Source organism: Pipra filicauda, unplaced genomic scaffold, assembly GCF_003945595.2.
Source record: "Pipra filicauda isolate LSUMZ 115617 unplaced genomic scaffold, ASM394559v2 scaffold173_size1550139_pilon, whole genome shotgun sequence".
Taxonomy (NCBI): domain Eukaryota; kingdom Metazoa; phylum Chordata; class Aves; order Passeriformes; family Pipridae; genus Pipra; species Pipra filicauda.
The window spans coordinates 210,876-225,884 of record NW_024104251.1 but is presented as its reverse complement, the minus strand read 5'-3'; the positions used below and the strand labels follow the sequence as shown (position 1 = coordinate 225,884).

General features: G+C 42.6%; 1 protein-coding gene across 3 annotated transcripts in view; it reads right to left on the bottom strand.

Moving 5' to 3' along the window:
• OGDHL (oxoglutarate dehydrogenase L) overlaps positions 1–11,477 on the bottom strand; it is a 54,403-nt gene extending 42,926 nt beyond the window's left edge. Inside the window, exons 1-3 of one of the 3 annotated variants that reach the window (XM_027720716.2) lie at positions 11,462–11,477; positions 6,668–6,902; positions 390–569 (exon numbers count right to left, since the gene is read on the bottom strand). In XM_027720716.2, the coding sequence (XP_027576517.1) occupies positions 390–569; positions 6,668–6,874 (387 nt within the window). In that variant the 5' untranslated portion in view covers positions 6,875–6,902; positions 11,462–11,477. Of the gene's footprint in view, positions 1–389; positions 570–6,667; positions 6,903–11,056; positions 11,159–11,325; positions 11,401–11,461 lie in introns of those variants that run through there. The other 2 variants (XM_027720714.2, XM_027720717.2) reach the window with 2 other exon arrangements.
• Positions 11,478–15,009: the final 3,532 nt, after the last annotated feature.

Genomic DNA, 15,009 nt, shown 5'->3' with positions numbered 1-15,009 from the left:
AGTCCAGGGAGCCAAAAAAATAGCAAAGGCTAAGCTTCGACCTGTTTGGCTCCTGCTCCTTGTAAAGGGACAAAACCCAAGAGATTCATGTTCCCTTTCACTAACAACTATCTTCATAAAGTGCTTCCAGGCTAAATCAGATGACCAACAACAGGTCTGCAGGTAATATGGATAATGAGTTTGCTAAACCAGAGGATCTCCCCAGTCTGAATCCAGCACTTCTGTGTTTAGACACTGTGCAGGAAACCAAAAGCTGTCTAGTTCAAGGTATTTTGGATCAGAAGAAAGACAATAGTTAGGCCCAGAAGACAAACAAGAACATAAAAAGGAAGAAAAATATTGTTTGCAAAGTAGAGGCCCTCCCACACCTCCCCCCAGAGAACACTTACTTGGTATGCTCTGATCAAAGACTGCACAGCAAGGTGATCTTCAACAAGCTTTTCAGCTTTACCCGGTGTCTGGGCCAGGCCGTGGCTCTGAAGAAATGATGCTTTTCTTTCCAGCTGTGCTGGCAGATGGGGATCATGTGCTTGGCCAACATTAGCATTTCGGAAGAACAAATCCCAGGACTGGACACGTGTACAGAGAGGAAGAAGGGAAATTTGTTACCTCAAACAGAAGTCTCAACCAAAAGCAGGTCCTTCAAGGTGCAAATGCACCCCATTACAGTGTTAAGTACCACAAATTACCAGCAAAAAGAGAGCACTGACACGTCCAAATCTCAGTAGCAACTGTGTGTTTTATTTACACAGAGCCCTCTTCCTCCCATTTCTTACACTGAGCTTGCTCAGTGGAAAACTCTCCAGCACATATGAGTGCAAAACACCTTCATCCACTATCCATTCACACAGCTCTTTTTAACTGTGCTATTTATTCAGGCAACCAGGAATGGGTATGATATTATGTGGCTGGTAAAGAGCCTACAAAACAAAGAACTTTAATAAATGAAATTAATCCATTCCTTTAATTATACTTATAGAATTTATGAATTCTATAATTCATAACTGAATACACTATATCAGAATCAATCCTTAAGGGTTTTTCTTTTAGAAACTATTTAAAAGCAATTAAAGTCTTTTTGAGTGAGGCTTTTGTTCTAAGATGCCTTCCTCACCATCTTAGGTCACCTTACTATGAAAGAAATTATGGACCTGGTTCCAGGTCCAAGTCATAACTTTAGAAGGGTACTTATTTCAGAAGCTGAATCACAACAAGCAAAAGATCCTTTCATTTCCATCTGTGCTTTTACACAAGCTACTTCACTCACATATGCCCAAATCTTGTTTTCCTGAATTGTTTCCATTCTAATGAGATGGTCACTGTCCCAGATTAGAATGGTATTAGATATATGAATGCTAACAGACATAGGGGATAAAACATCTGAGATGCTTATACTCAACCAAGAAGGAAGTCTGCACTAGCAGGCAACTAAGCAATACTTGTGCCCAGCTTACAGTTGCCATAGAAGTTAATGAAAGGTCATAAAACACTTCCCTCAGCTGGCTAACTCCAGAAAAAAAAGAAAGCTATTTCAAAACTTTAAAATCTTCGTGACTGGAATAGAAGAACCGATATAAATTTAATTTTGTGCACTGCATGTTATTTACCCTGGCTGTGAGCTTCAAACTAACACATCTCAAGGAACCAAGGGCCAGAAAAGACAAAAACTAGCCCAGGGAGTTTATTTTAAAAAGGTTACTTAATATATTCATTGCAGAACACACAAAAGAATCAAAATAACGTAGTAAAAACATGGCACAACAGGAAAATATTTATAAAATCATGTTTTCATTAACAAAAGGTCTTCCCATTGAAATTTCTTCAAGATTTAAGGTGTTCAGAAACACCATGAGAGGGGAAGAATAAAAGAGCTAAACATCATCCAACCTTCCAAGTTCAAGTTATGGAACTGGAGGGGACTCGTTGAACCTGTAGATTAGAACTTCATCACTAGCATTTGACTCCTTTGTTGAGTCAAAACCTTTTCCTTTAGATGTAAAAGCACAGTCCCACAAACAACTGAATATTTTTTTAGACAAGTGCTCTGCCTAGAGAGTTGCTAACAAAATTCAGATAGACTTGCCCAACAAGTGACTTGTTTAAGGAGAATCAGCACAGGACCCTTTCTTCATCCAAAATCACGAATACAAAGAACATGTTTACATCTGAAGATGCAGCCAGCTGGGACAGAAAGAACCTATACTATTTTTTCCTATCACATTTTTGAACTTATTGATTTGTTGGGCAGGCTTGACATTTAATCAGAGGGGAGGGAAAATACATCATTTGGCTACAGAAAATTAGTTTTTTCTAGATACACATCCATCAAAGCCCTTACAAATTTCTATAGTGTCTTTCAAGATTGATACCAGATTATAGTCTTCAAGTCCTGTGTATCAATGTCAGTCTCTGGCAACAGCATTTGCCATGTGACTGAAGAGACAGAAGACCAGCTTGGTCTCACAGCAAACCTGCAGCTTCTCAACCAAATTCGTAAAGTTCTTAAAGAAAATGGTAGAGGAGACTTATAACAGAAAAATACATCTGCAAAAAAACAAACTTACTATAGTGATAGATGATACATTCTTTTTTTTTTCCTTCTGTCAGCAAATCTATATTGTAGTTAACCATTATTTTTTTCAAGTAATATGACACCATTCAAGTGATTCAGTGGCAACATTCCACTCTCATATAATAAACAGTGTTGCACTTAGAATAGCAAGTAACATATTCGTTATCCTGATGGTTTGTTTTTTTCCTAGTGACATCACAATATTTATCAACTGCAGTGAGGACAGTAAAGCCTTAAAAGACACACACTGAGCATCACTACATCACTTAAAAAAGAAAATAAATAAAATGAAGTCAAAACAAAACAAAGCCCCCACACTTTTTCCTAGTACATAAGCCAAGGAAGTGATTACACAGAGTAGAGTGGCTGCATGCAGGATAACATGGCAGGCATTATGTACTCCATATCCAGCCATGCAGTTTTGTAATTAATCTTGTGATAGTAATAACTGAGCCTTGTCAAGCTTCTCTCTTATGATCTATGGCCCTGACACCAAGCTTCAGGGAGAAATAATGATGCTTTTTTCAGAGACTACGTCATTTTATTCTGATCGTTGTTTTGGCTACTCTAAGGATGGGAAATTCAAAACACAAGGAAAAGCAGGTAATCATCAGGAATGGATCTGCACCAAGAATAAAAGCTCCTATGTATATACATGCATATTCCTTGAAATACAACCATGATATACATAGAACAGAGAGATTCTTAGAAACACTGAATATGCTCGTTGGAATGTGACAGCCATATTTCAAACAGTTTTAAATAAACATACGGGGGAAGAAATGTCCAGTCAAATCTTCTGAGAGGGAAATCATTAGGGGAGCCTTGATTAATTCGAGTTTCTAAGTAAAAGCAAATAGAGTATGATTTTTAAAGACTAGGGGGAAAAAACAAAAAACAAACAAACGAAAAAAACCCCAACCAAACAAAAAAACCCGAGCATTTCCATCTAATCAGGGAGGCACATCTCGTCTGAAAAGGGGTTATCCGAGAAGAAGAAACATGAGGAGAAATAGGATATAAAGAGGAAAACTAAACAGAATGTTATATCTAAAGACCTAGCACAAACTGGCTCTCTGTGCTGGACATACTGAATAAAACACTGAAATATGAGTGACCTGCAGAGTCAAATTATCAACAATACCATAACCAACACCACATGGTGTCTTGACATTATTTTCCAACACTTCCATCCCTTTCCATAGCAGAAGGACAAATTCACAACTTGTCTACAGTCATAAAATTATGGCATGAATTTTTCTGTATTTTTAAGAAAATGGGGTGATTTCAACCCTTAGCATTTTTAACCTGTTTTATAAAAGCCCAAACCAAAGAATTTCCATCAGTAAAAATCTTGGGTAGATACTCAGTTTTCAGTTGATGAAATCAGATGGATTTCAAGAAACCAAAAATTAATTAAGTTGATGAAACAAAGTAAAATTAATTGGAAACATTCTTCTCCTCCTCACTTTTTTTCTAGGCTGTGAAAAACCTAATAATTTAGGCAAGAATAGCTGTAATCCATTATTTCCATCAACCTTCTTCTTTTAAGCCTCATAAACCAGGGACACAGTGAATTTACTTTGGTTCATTACTGTTGTAAGTATATTACACACAGTTAACCTAGAAAAGAATCCACACATTTTTATAATTGTGCTAGTTTAGGCTGGGGTAGTTAATTTTCCGCACAATAACTGGTTTGGGCCTGGTTTGGATTTGAAAACGGGGTTGGTAAAATAGAGATGTTTTCGCTACTGCTGAGCAGCACTTACACAGCATCAAGGCCTTTTCTGCTCCTCACTCCACTCCATCAGCTGGGGGTGCACAAGGAGTTGGGAGGGGACACAGCCAGGACAGCTGACCCCAACTGACCCAAGGGATATCCCCTACCATAAGACATTGTGCTCAGCAGAGAAAGCTGGGGGAAAGAACAAGGAAGGGGAGATGTTCAGAGTGATGGCATTTGTCTTCCCAAGTCACCATTACACACATGATGGAAACCTGCTGTCCGAGGATGGCTGAGCACCTGCCTGCCCACAGGAAGTGCTGAATGAATTCCTTGCTTTGCTTTGCTCATGTGGATGGCTTTTGCTTTCCCTATTGAACTGTCTTTATCTCAACCCATGTGTTTTCCCACTTTTACCCTTCCGATTCTCTCCCAGTCCTACTGGTGGGGTGACTGAGCAGCTGCGTGGAGCTTAGTTGTCAGCTGGGGTTAAACCACGACAAAAATGCATCTTGAATTGCCTGGGATCCACTCCCTAGGCCACACCCTACTCCACCAGGACATTTACATTCCTCTGTCGATTCACTTCTGCTGGTTTATCAGTCACTGTTCAACCTACAAAGCGCATCACCTCATCAGGATCCATCGTCAGACCGTGCCTGAACCGCCAGACGAACTGGATCTCCTTTCGGCAGGACTTTCAGCATTTCCGCCTACTCCCGAGCACCAGCAAATTAACGAGCAGGTCTAATCTCCGAGGCCTTAGTTCAGCACCCTGGCCAGCTCCGGGCGGCCGCGGTCCCCGTGCCCAGCGCTGCCGCCCCGCTCCCGGCTGATGCAGGGCTCTGCACTTGGGCTGTGCTCACCCAGGGGAACTCCTCACCCCGTGAGAGGTCTGCCGGGCTTCCCAGCAGCGAAATGCACTCCATCGCAAAGGGTCTGAACCAGGAATTTCATTCTTCCGAGAGGAAGAAGTTCACCACTAACCAACATAATGTAAATAAAATAAAACCAATGTCACCGTGATGTCACCACCTGCGCTCCTTATGCCTGAGTTCATTCCCTCAGTGTCCTCTATAAAAAAAGGGCTCATATGGATCTACACCCCCCACACATCATGAGGGCTTCTCAGGAATTAGTTCAGCACAGCCCCACAACGTGCTAGTCCGTTCCACACTGGGTGGAACTTCAGCTGGTAGTTACAGGATGAGGTCTCAAGTCAGATGGGATGAGAGAAGGAGACGCTCCTGGAGAAGTTCTCTCCAGTTCCAGGTTAAGGGGTAACATAACAGACCTAGAATCTACCTCCTATGTGAATAACAGTCAGTCTTCAGCATTGTCACTGCATATATCAGCTTTCAACAGGAATAAATTCATACACATCAAGATCCATACAACATCCAAAAAACCACCCAGAACTGCCTTTTTTGGTCTCCTTTTTTGTTTTCCCTCCCCCCCTCAATGTGCATCACTTCCTCAAGCTGTAGACACATAATCAAACTTAGAACAACAACTTTTAAGTGACATTTTGATATACCTGCATCAAGAATACGGGAACAGACAACCAATTTGGTAAACATTTTGGGCACAATTCACATTACTTCCCTAGAAAATGACTCTTCTGTCTTAGAATTTATCAGACTTCTCATCAGCTTCTTAAGTTACTATACATGTATCACCATAACAGAGCCTTCCTTGTCAGCAGAAAGCTTATTAGAAAATAAGTCTATGTATTTTGCCCACAAGAAAGGATTTGGGCAGTAGATTTAAAGTTCAAAAAAAAATGAAACAAATGTGTGTTGCCTGGATAGAGAGGCAGAAAGACAAAACAAAATACTTTTCAAGATACTTCAGAAGAATTTTCTGACGATTTCAGATTCAGTTTTAAGGTTACAACTTCCACAGCTACCTAAAGGGAACTAAACATTCATCTTCTTCAAACAGTTTGGAAGTACCAATGTCAACACACATTATTTAAATATAACATATTCTACGATACAAGCTTATTACAATAAACCAAAAAATGAAATGTATTTTATTCTTGGGTCTTCTTCCAGGTGTAACTAGTTACTTAACACTGCTTGAACAGCATTTCCATGGAGGAACAAAGTTTCAGAGCAGCTTACTATTTCTGGTCCGGACTTCTTGTTCTTTCCCCTCAGCTCATCATGCCCATGGCTCCTCTGTACTTTTATAGTTGCAATATCACATCTTACAACAATCAATATGCGGGAAATTAATTTCACAGTTTTCATTTCATACAAGCCCTTTTCCTGAGCTTTTTATAAAAAAACAAGTTAAAAAGTAAAAAAAAAAAAAATACCACTCTTGAACCAATATTATCATTTGAAGGTGAGTTTTAGACTTACCTTATGCACACTTTCAGGGTTTTCAAGCCATGCATAGTACATTTCCTCCACATAACTTGAATTGCCCCCACTTAGGAAAGGTTCTGAGGTTCCTGACGAAAGATACCGCTGGCCATGTAAAAATGCCCTTCTGGCTATATTCTGCTTTTCCAGAAGTTTAGTGCCATGACACTTCAGCACAGCTGCAAACAACTTCAGATGACTCATGTTTGTTTATTAGACAGACGATCCAAGTCTATTAATAAGACAAAACCAAATTTAATCAGAAAAAGAGACAATGAATTGCAAGCACGTTTCAGCCCCACAGTGAAAACTGATGTTTATGGCTACAGTGCTCTTCAACAAAGCTCAGGTCTAGGCATGAAGCTCACCTCAGGGTTAGACCTAGAGCAGTGGAATTGCTGCTGATGGCCATCCCCACATCAGCAGCTCTCTCACAGCTCCTGTAACTCATAACATTCCCCTGAAGCAATCACCCCTTGTACCGCATGCCCTGAGCCCTGGTTCCCTGGGAACAAATGAGTCCGTTAATCATTGACTTTTTGGGAGCTCTGGGCAACCCCAACTGTTGTTTCTCTGTTTAGAAAGCTGCAACCTTTCACCAAGTCAAGCTGGGGTAGGTTCAACCAACAGTGTCAAACACCGACACCATGGTTACAAAAATTTATGCCATGAGTAATGGAGCTGACAAAATAATTAGAAACATTAGTTAGGTGTTCATATTGACATTAGCCTTCAATCAGGGTTACACTAAGAAAAGGCTCAGGTTAATTTGTTCTCCTATCTAGCAACATTTATCTTGTTCTTCCAGTGAACTCTTACCAGCTTTGTAACAAGGAGAGAAGATTCCCTGCAGTTTTGAACACAAAGGGAAAAACAATAAAGGTTGAATCTTGGGAATGCTGAACACGATCAGCTCCAGTGCTAGCAAAGGGAATCAGAGCTCACCTTCAAAATAACACGAACAAATGCAGCTTGCACTAGTCCCAAAATAGAACAGTCTTAATGCTGAAGTTGCTACAACTGCAAAGTAATACCGATAATGTGAAAAGAAACTATTAGTTTCATTTTCACTGTAAAAGTATTTGGAATGTACAAGAATAGAGAGGGTTACTTAAGAGGAAGTAAAATTCAGATTTAACTCCAAGGTGTCTCTCATTTGTTTTGTTGTCTACCGAGAGAAATAATTTATTTGGTCACAAGGTAAAATACAATGTTTTTTGTTGGTGGTGTGACTAGTTGAACAGTTGCTAAAAAGAAACAAAGGTACTGAGCTGCCAAGTGAACTTCAAAGTGTTTTAAAAACAACACTGTCATTTTGAGTCATAGAATACATTTTAATGTTCCCCATTACATACTAAGTTTTCTTTATCTCTAATTCAAAAAGTAATAGATACCTTAAAAATTTTGTGTAAACATTTTCTGTATATAAATCCCATTAAATTATTTTCTTACTGTTTTTCCTGTCACCCCCTCGCTTCAAAAAACCAAAATATATGGTTATAAAACTCCTAAATTTCTAAGGGATGGGAAGAGCTGCATTTTTCACCCTCTGATTTAGAAGTTAATATTGATCTTTAGAAAAAAAGCAAAAGGGCTCTTACTAAATAAAACAGTATTACTCCTTGTTCTTCTGTGGCATTACATTTTTAACTCCGCATATATTTTAAGTGCTGGTGACCTTTCCTAGTTGCTGCCTTGAACTGTATCATCCCAGCAGGGAACTCTTCTCCTTTGACACACCAAATTCCCTTGTTTCCACTTTCAAGACTTCTGCAGCCTTTTCACTCTCACCCAGTAGCAGATCTGACACGTAGTTCCTAACACCAGCTGCCATCATCCACTTACTGAATGTTCCAAACAAGCACTTGTCCACGTTCTCCACGGTGCCCGACACATGGAAAGTATCCTCCCGAGGCAGCATCCTCCTTTACTCCTATGAACCCCTCAAAACCACACATTCTTCTGTCTCCATTTGGCATTTGCAGCAAAATGGCAACAGTTAGGATACTGATATGCTAAATCCCCATACATCAGCATTATTTCCTATCTACCAGTATTCACTTGTCATTTCCCATTTCACAGACTGAAAGCTTACTACGACACCGATTTCCTCCTGTGCCAACACCCCACCTCTGATCTGGGCTCCGAGGCAACTGTAGGAACAGAAACACTACCAGCACCATTTTGAAAGCAGATTAAGTCCTGCAAAAGCTCAGAGTGACTGCAAGAGCACTGACAGAGCTCATACACCGCCTGCATACATAATTCTCTTTAAGATGTAACCCTGTGTATGCATGATGTCATTTTGGAAAACTTGGTAAGATTTCAACATGTTATAACAGGGAGAACAGAGCGGTCACCAAGGCACTTACAACTTTATGAGAGAAATTATTATTCCACCTATCTTACTGCATGCAAACCTCACCCTCTGCCACCAAACTCTTGCACAGATACCTCAGGGGTGGACACTCATTCAGAATGGTTCTGCAAAGATCTAGGAGATAAGACAATGAGAGAAACATTTTTCTCAGTTTATCATACTACAGTGGCAAGCTTCTTAAGTAGGGGTAATTTCACATTCTTTCTTATAATATGTCTGTCTGAAGAATGTGCAGCTCTTTTTTCTAGCATTTAGTAAAGAACACATAGCAGAACAGCAACAATTTGTCAGGGAGATTTGAAAATGGATGCAAATGACATAATACATAACAGAAACAAAGAGGTTGTAAGTGGTACCAGTCACTTCCAGTTCCATTTAAATTTCAAAATGGGGTCAGAACCATACTTCAAACTCTAGCTACTGAATATGCAATCTGTAAGAGCTATGGTCACTCCTGTGAAGATATAAAGATCACAGGTGAGGAGAACTGTTACCACAGACATTATTCCTATCTCATGAAAAAGTAATGCATCCATTGTTATGCATGTATGAAACACAAATGGACAGAGTCACCAATCGCTTAATTCCGGTCAGATTTCACTACAGGATAATACGACTCAAAAAACCTGACTTCTTCCTAGTTCTTCCTTTTGCACACACTGCTTTTCAGCACAGATGTCAGCTGTCAGCAGCTAAACAAACCAGAGACCACCAGCGTGATCATAGACCATTCCAGCCCACTCAGCCTTGAGGTTGTCAGTCAAAAACCTGCACACAGGATACCAGGCAGAAGTCGGAAGTAGTTAGACCTGTTCCACTCCACTATGCTTCCTAAACCAACCCTGAAATGGAAACAGTGATTGGCACGGAATCAAGCTGAGCCAAGGGCAACCTAAAGGATGGTATTAATTAAATCCCCACCGGAGGTCAAAAATAAGAAAGAAGCAGTGAACCAAAAGAACAACCTGATATTTAATGCACCAAAGCACCCTCAAAATGGTGGAATTAAATGAAAGCCCTGAGCAGGTGAAAATTTCTGCAGCTGTTCCGTCCCAAGCGGCGAGTTAGCTTTCACCTTGGCACTTCCAGCTCTAGAAGTGACCTAATGTCATAGGCAGTCTTGTGAATTATTCTACCCAGGTTTCTACAGGACAATAGAAGCAGGCAGAAAACAGCAAGGCACTTCTGATTACAAAGCCTTTATCCAGCTTTTTACAAAATCACTTTAAATATAAATATGTTGCACATATGAATCATTATCCTTCTGGTATTGCCAATGTCCTTACCGCGTTTCTTAACGCACAGGAAGCCCTGCTGCCAATGTTAACAAATGATCTTTATGCTCTGCAGAAGTGGTCATTAATAAGCCTGGCCCATATTTCACAAAAGCACTCCTTCATCCACTGTCATGGTCATTTTCTCTATATTCTGCATACAACTCACTCCTAAAGCACTTTTTAAGATTGAAAAATTCTAATAAAACAAGGCTGACAGTGAAAAAAATGCATGAAGATAATAAAGTTTCTCCGAAAGTCTGTCATAGATAATTCAAACTAGCGATGCATGGAACATCCTTATTAAACAAGGCTACTTCAGGGATATAAACCTCCACGTGCTAAATGTTTCTTCTCCCCCCAGCACAGATGTACCATGCTGCACAGAGAATCACAATTCTCCATCCAGAACTTTGGCCTGGAGGAAATTTTCAAGCGGCACGTTCGCCACAAGGCACACACTGTAAACCTCGGGCAACGGAGGTATCTCAGTGCCATGAAACCAGCGGATTTATTACTGTCCCCTCGGAAAAACCGCCTTCAGTGGGTACCGAAGGGACAACATCACCGCAGTGCCACAGGGATAACAGCACCAGGGTACCAAGGGGATGACACGACCGCGGTACCAAAGGGACATCATCACCGTGGTACTCCAGGCTACCAACGCGTTGTAAAAGAGCAGGGGGCAGTATCTGTGAGGGGTCGGGTTTGCTCTCCCGCCCCTCCCCGTACCGCAAGGACGCGTCCTTCCCCGGTGTCCCGGTCACCGCGGCCGCCACCGGGGCCCGGAGCCCGCGGGGCTGTCGGAGCGCTCCCGGTGCGGCGGGGCCGAGGCACCACCGGGGCCCGGGCTAGGGGGGCCGTCCCCGCTCGCCCCGCGCCCCGGCGCCCGGCCCGCGGCGCGACCGCCCCTGAGCCGCACGGCGAGCGGCCCCCGGGACCTGCGCGGCCGGGCCCGGCCTGGCCCCGCCGCCCCCCGCCCCTCACCGGCGCGGACAGACCTGCGGGGGCGGGGAGGGTCCGGCGCATCCACGGAGGGAAGGGCAGGGCAGGGAGGGCAGGGCAGGGAAGGGCAGGGAAAGGAGGGGAGGGGAGGGCAGGGAGGGATCGCCGGGAGCGGCGGGGCGGGGGCCGCACCTGCGTCACGTGGGGCGCGCGCGCTGAGGTCACGGCGGGGCGGGGCCGCGCGCGCCGCACCGGCACAGCCGCGCGCGGGACGCGGCCCCGCCCCCGGACACACCCAGCCATGGCCACGCCCCCGGCACACCCAGGCATTGCCCCGCCCCCAGACACACCCGCTCCTGGCCACGCCCCCACACCAGTCATAGCCCCGCCCCCGGACACACCCAGCACTGGCCACGCCCCCTCGGCCCCTCAGAGCCCAGGGCGCCATTGCGGGTCTGTGTTCCCAGGCAGCCTTTAGGGACACCCCCCCAACAGCTTTTGTTAAAATATAACTAATTTCGTTTAAAATATAACAAGAGCACTGCTCAAGTGAATCGTTTTGAAGGGTTATCCAGAGGACAAGTTGTTCACAGCGCTCCTGTGCAGGAATGCCTGGAAGTTTCACCCAGGGTATGTAAAGTGTCCCTAAGGGCACATGCATTTCTCTCCAAAATTTGTTCATAAACTAGGCTGGCAGTAGTAGACCTTGACCAAAATGACAGGAACTACGTGTGAGGGGGTTTTAGGAGTGAGTTATTGTCCCAAGTTATGTGGCCAATTATAAAACGCAAGGCAATACCATTTTGAGTTGTTCCTTTGCTGGCAGAGTTCTTATTTATACCTTTCAAGTTTTCTTTTCTCCTGGATGCCTTCAAATTACAAATGTCTATCCATTTTCTCTCATAATTCAGAGATGACATATTTGTAATTTACCTTCTATCTATCAACTTACACATTGCATACAACCAAGTTCAGTTGTCTATACAGACGCTAAAATTGGTATTTTAAGTAAATATTGACACCATGACAAATCTCAGTCTTTGGTAACTTTCTGAGTAAATAATAAGATACGATTAATGGGAAAACTTGGCACACCTTAAAAGGGGGGAAGAGAGAAAGAACTATAATTTGTTTTGTGCTGAGAGTATAGTGGAAAAATGAGTTTATCAGGGTCAGGTGGGACAGAAATGAAAAGTAAAAACCTTAAGAAGGAACACAACAGGCTTCATCTGAAGCTTTGTCACCTAACGGTCACACAAATTTTCACGAGGCTTATTGGTTGTTACAATTGTTGATTAGAGGAAAATTAATTTCTTCGAGATGAAAAAAAAAAAATCTTAATCCTCACATAAATACATCAAAAACCTTATTATCCTCTCAGCAGTCTTCCTAGCAGCTGCGCATCTTCAAGGAACTGATAAATACTGCAGAGCAAAGGTGTGAACGATGTCGTGTTAACTTTTTTGTGATACAGTGTTTAGTGCAGGGAACAGATTGTGAGAGGTTTGGCAGGAAGAGGAGGCCCTGCAGGATGGCCTGTCCCACCTCAGTGCTGCCCATCACCACTGCCCAGGGACGTGCTGAACTGGTACCTGCAGCTGGCCAGATGCTGGCTGGGCCTTCTGGCAAGTGGTGAAACATTATTAGGTGCTGCAATTACTACTTGAGTTTTAACCTTATTATGAGCACACAGAAGCCATCTTTAGAGCAATCACGTTATGCTGACTGAGCATAAATTCAATTAAAAATTGCAGTGAGGACAAGCAGACCTCCCCTTCACTCCAGAGGGAAACCCACATGTCAAATCTAACTGTGAATACCATTGCAGCAAACAGGGTAAATATGCTTGGGTAGACACTAAGATATTACAGTGTATTTCAAGTGCTTGTGCTGTTCCTGGAAGCCTTTGCCCAATTTCACATTTATGTTCTTTTTTTTTATTTTTTTTCTAATTTTTTTCATTTTTCACACAATGGGAATTTGTATGCTTGAAACAGCAAGATTGTGGTTTATTGTGCTTTGAAGCAGCTCCAAAATTCTCAAATATTTATTGTGGCTGGGTTGTCCCACCAGTCTGCCCCAGCAGCTCTTGGTGTACTGAAGCATTGCCTTACTGCTGCTGGCTTTCAGTGTCACTTTGTCACCAGCCTGCAGCCCCTGAGCAGAGAACCTTCTTGCCACTTCTCCATTTGCTCTCCAGTGAGCTTATGATGGACAATAAGCTATTTTCTTGTGATTCCCATTTTAATTCTTACAATTTCCATTTACAATTCACACTTACCTGCCCATTTATGTGGTATACTTACCTCTCCCACTTACCAGCCAGAGGGAGATCCATACACTGGCTTTGCTTCCTGCTAAACTATCACACTTTGTAATTGGCTGGAATGAAGTCCATCAGTGCAATGAAAACTTAGAAAAAATGCAGTTCGTAGCAGGCAGAGCCAAGTGTGCCAGCCTGCCTTGTGTCATTAGCTCCACACTGGGGAAGTGTTATGTGCTAGAGAAGTCTTGCCTGGATAAAATGTACAGCACAGGATAGTCACAACAGCACCCCTCTGCTGTCAGATGTGAAGTTGTCTGCTGTGCTGAAAGACACACTGCCTACCCGTGATTCATTTTTTACATTCATCCTTATTTTCTGTAGCAGCTCAGTGTCAATCTAACATGTTTGCTTACTTAATTCTGCCTCCTTTATCTCTCAACTCAGGCATGAGTTAACAGAACTAGAACCAAGCTGGTTTTGGAAACTCACCATGTTGCCCACTGAGGGCACAAGGTGACTCACTCTTTGTTCCACGGTGTGATACTCCACACCTCCCTCATGCCTTCCTCCTCTCTTCGCTTGGTTTTGGTATGTGGATCTTCCTCACTGGATCAGCAGCCACTTGCAATCAGCACTGCTGTTCCTGTGGTTAATTGCTCCACACAACACTCCTTCCAACACAGCAGGACTTCTCAGTGGGCTTGTTTCTTCAAAGGATAATCTCATAGGAGGTGGTCTGGGTACAGGATTACTCATAGAAGGACAATCTCATTAATAGCTTCCCCCCCTGAGATAGATACATTTATGTATTTTTGGCAACTCTTCATTGTTGTTGGTAATGTAATTCCACTAGAGACAATGTTTACCAGAAGTTCTCTCAAGCCAACCCAGGAACTGTATTTCCCTTTATTTCTCTATGTGTTTATTACACAAGCAGTCTACAAACCAATAGAGGTTCAAATCTAAAGTATCATCTTTTCTTTGAACAAGGCAATTTGGAAATTGTAAAACATGCTCTCACTCTGAGCCTAACAATAAATGCTGTGAATGTTATACAGACTCTGCTCATTAGGCTTGTCTAATATTTAAAATTGAGACTTAGAACCCTCAGAGCACCCTAGACCAAACAGTTCCAACAAATGATTCAGTTTTCAGAGGGGAGGCTTTGGGGGATTTACTGCTTATCCTAGGTAAACATTTCAAATAAGTGCTAAAATCCCTTTTTTAATCCCTGTAAATAGTAGCAGAGTAACAACACTCACTCTTCCAGATGGGATTTGCACCAGTTCCTTGTACAACATTTCTCGCCCATTTCTGCAATGCTTTCAGTTGGAGTATTCTGAAATTATTCTGGCAGGCTCCCAGATTCCCCCCTCTGCCAAGCACAGCAGCCTTTCCTCGGCAGGTACATCACTCGGGTTGATCCCAGCTGCCTTGACCCTTCCCCCCAGAACTGCCCTACTACCAGATGCAC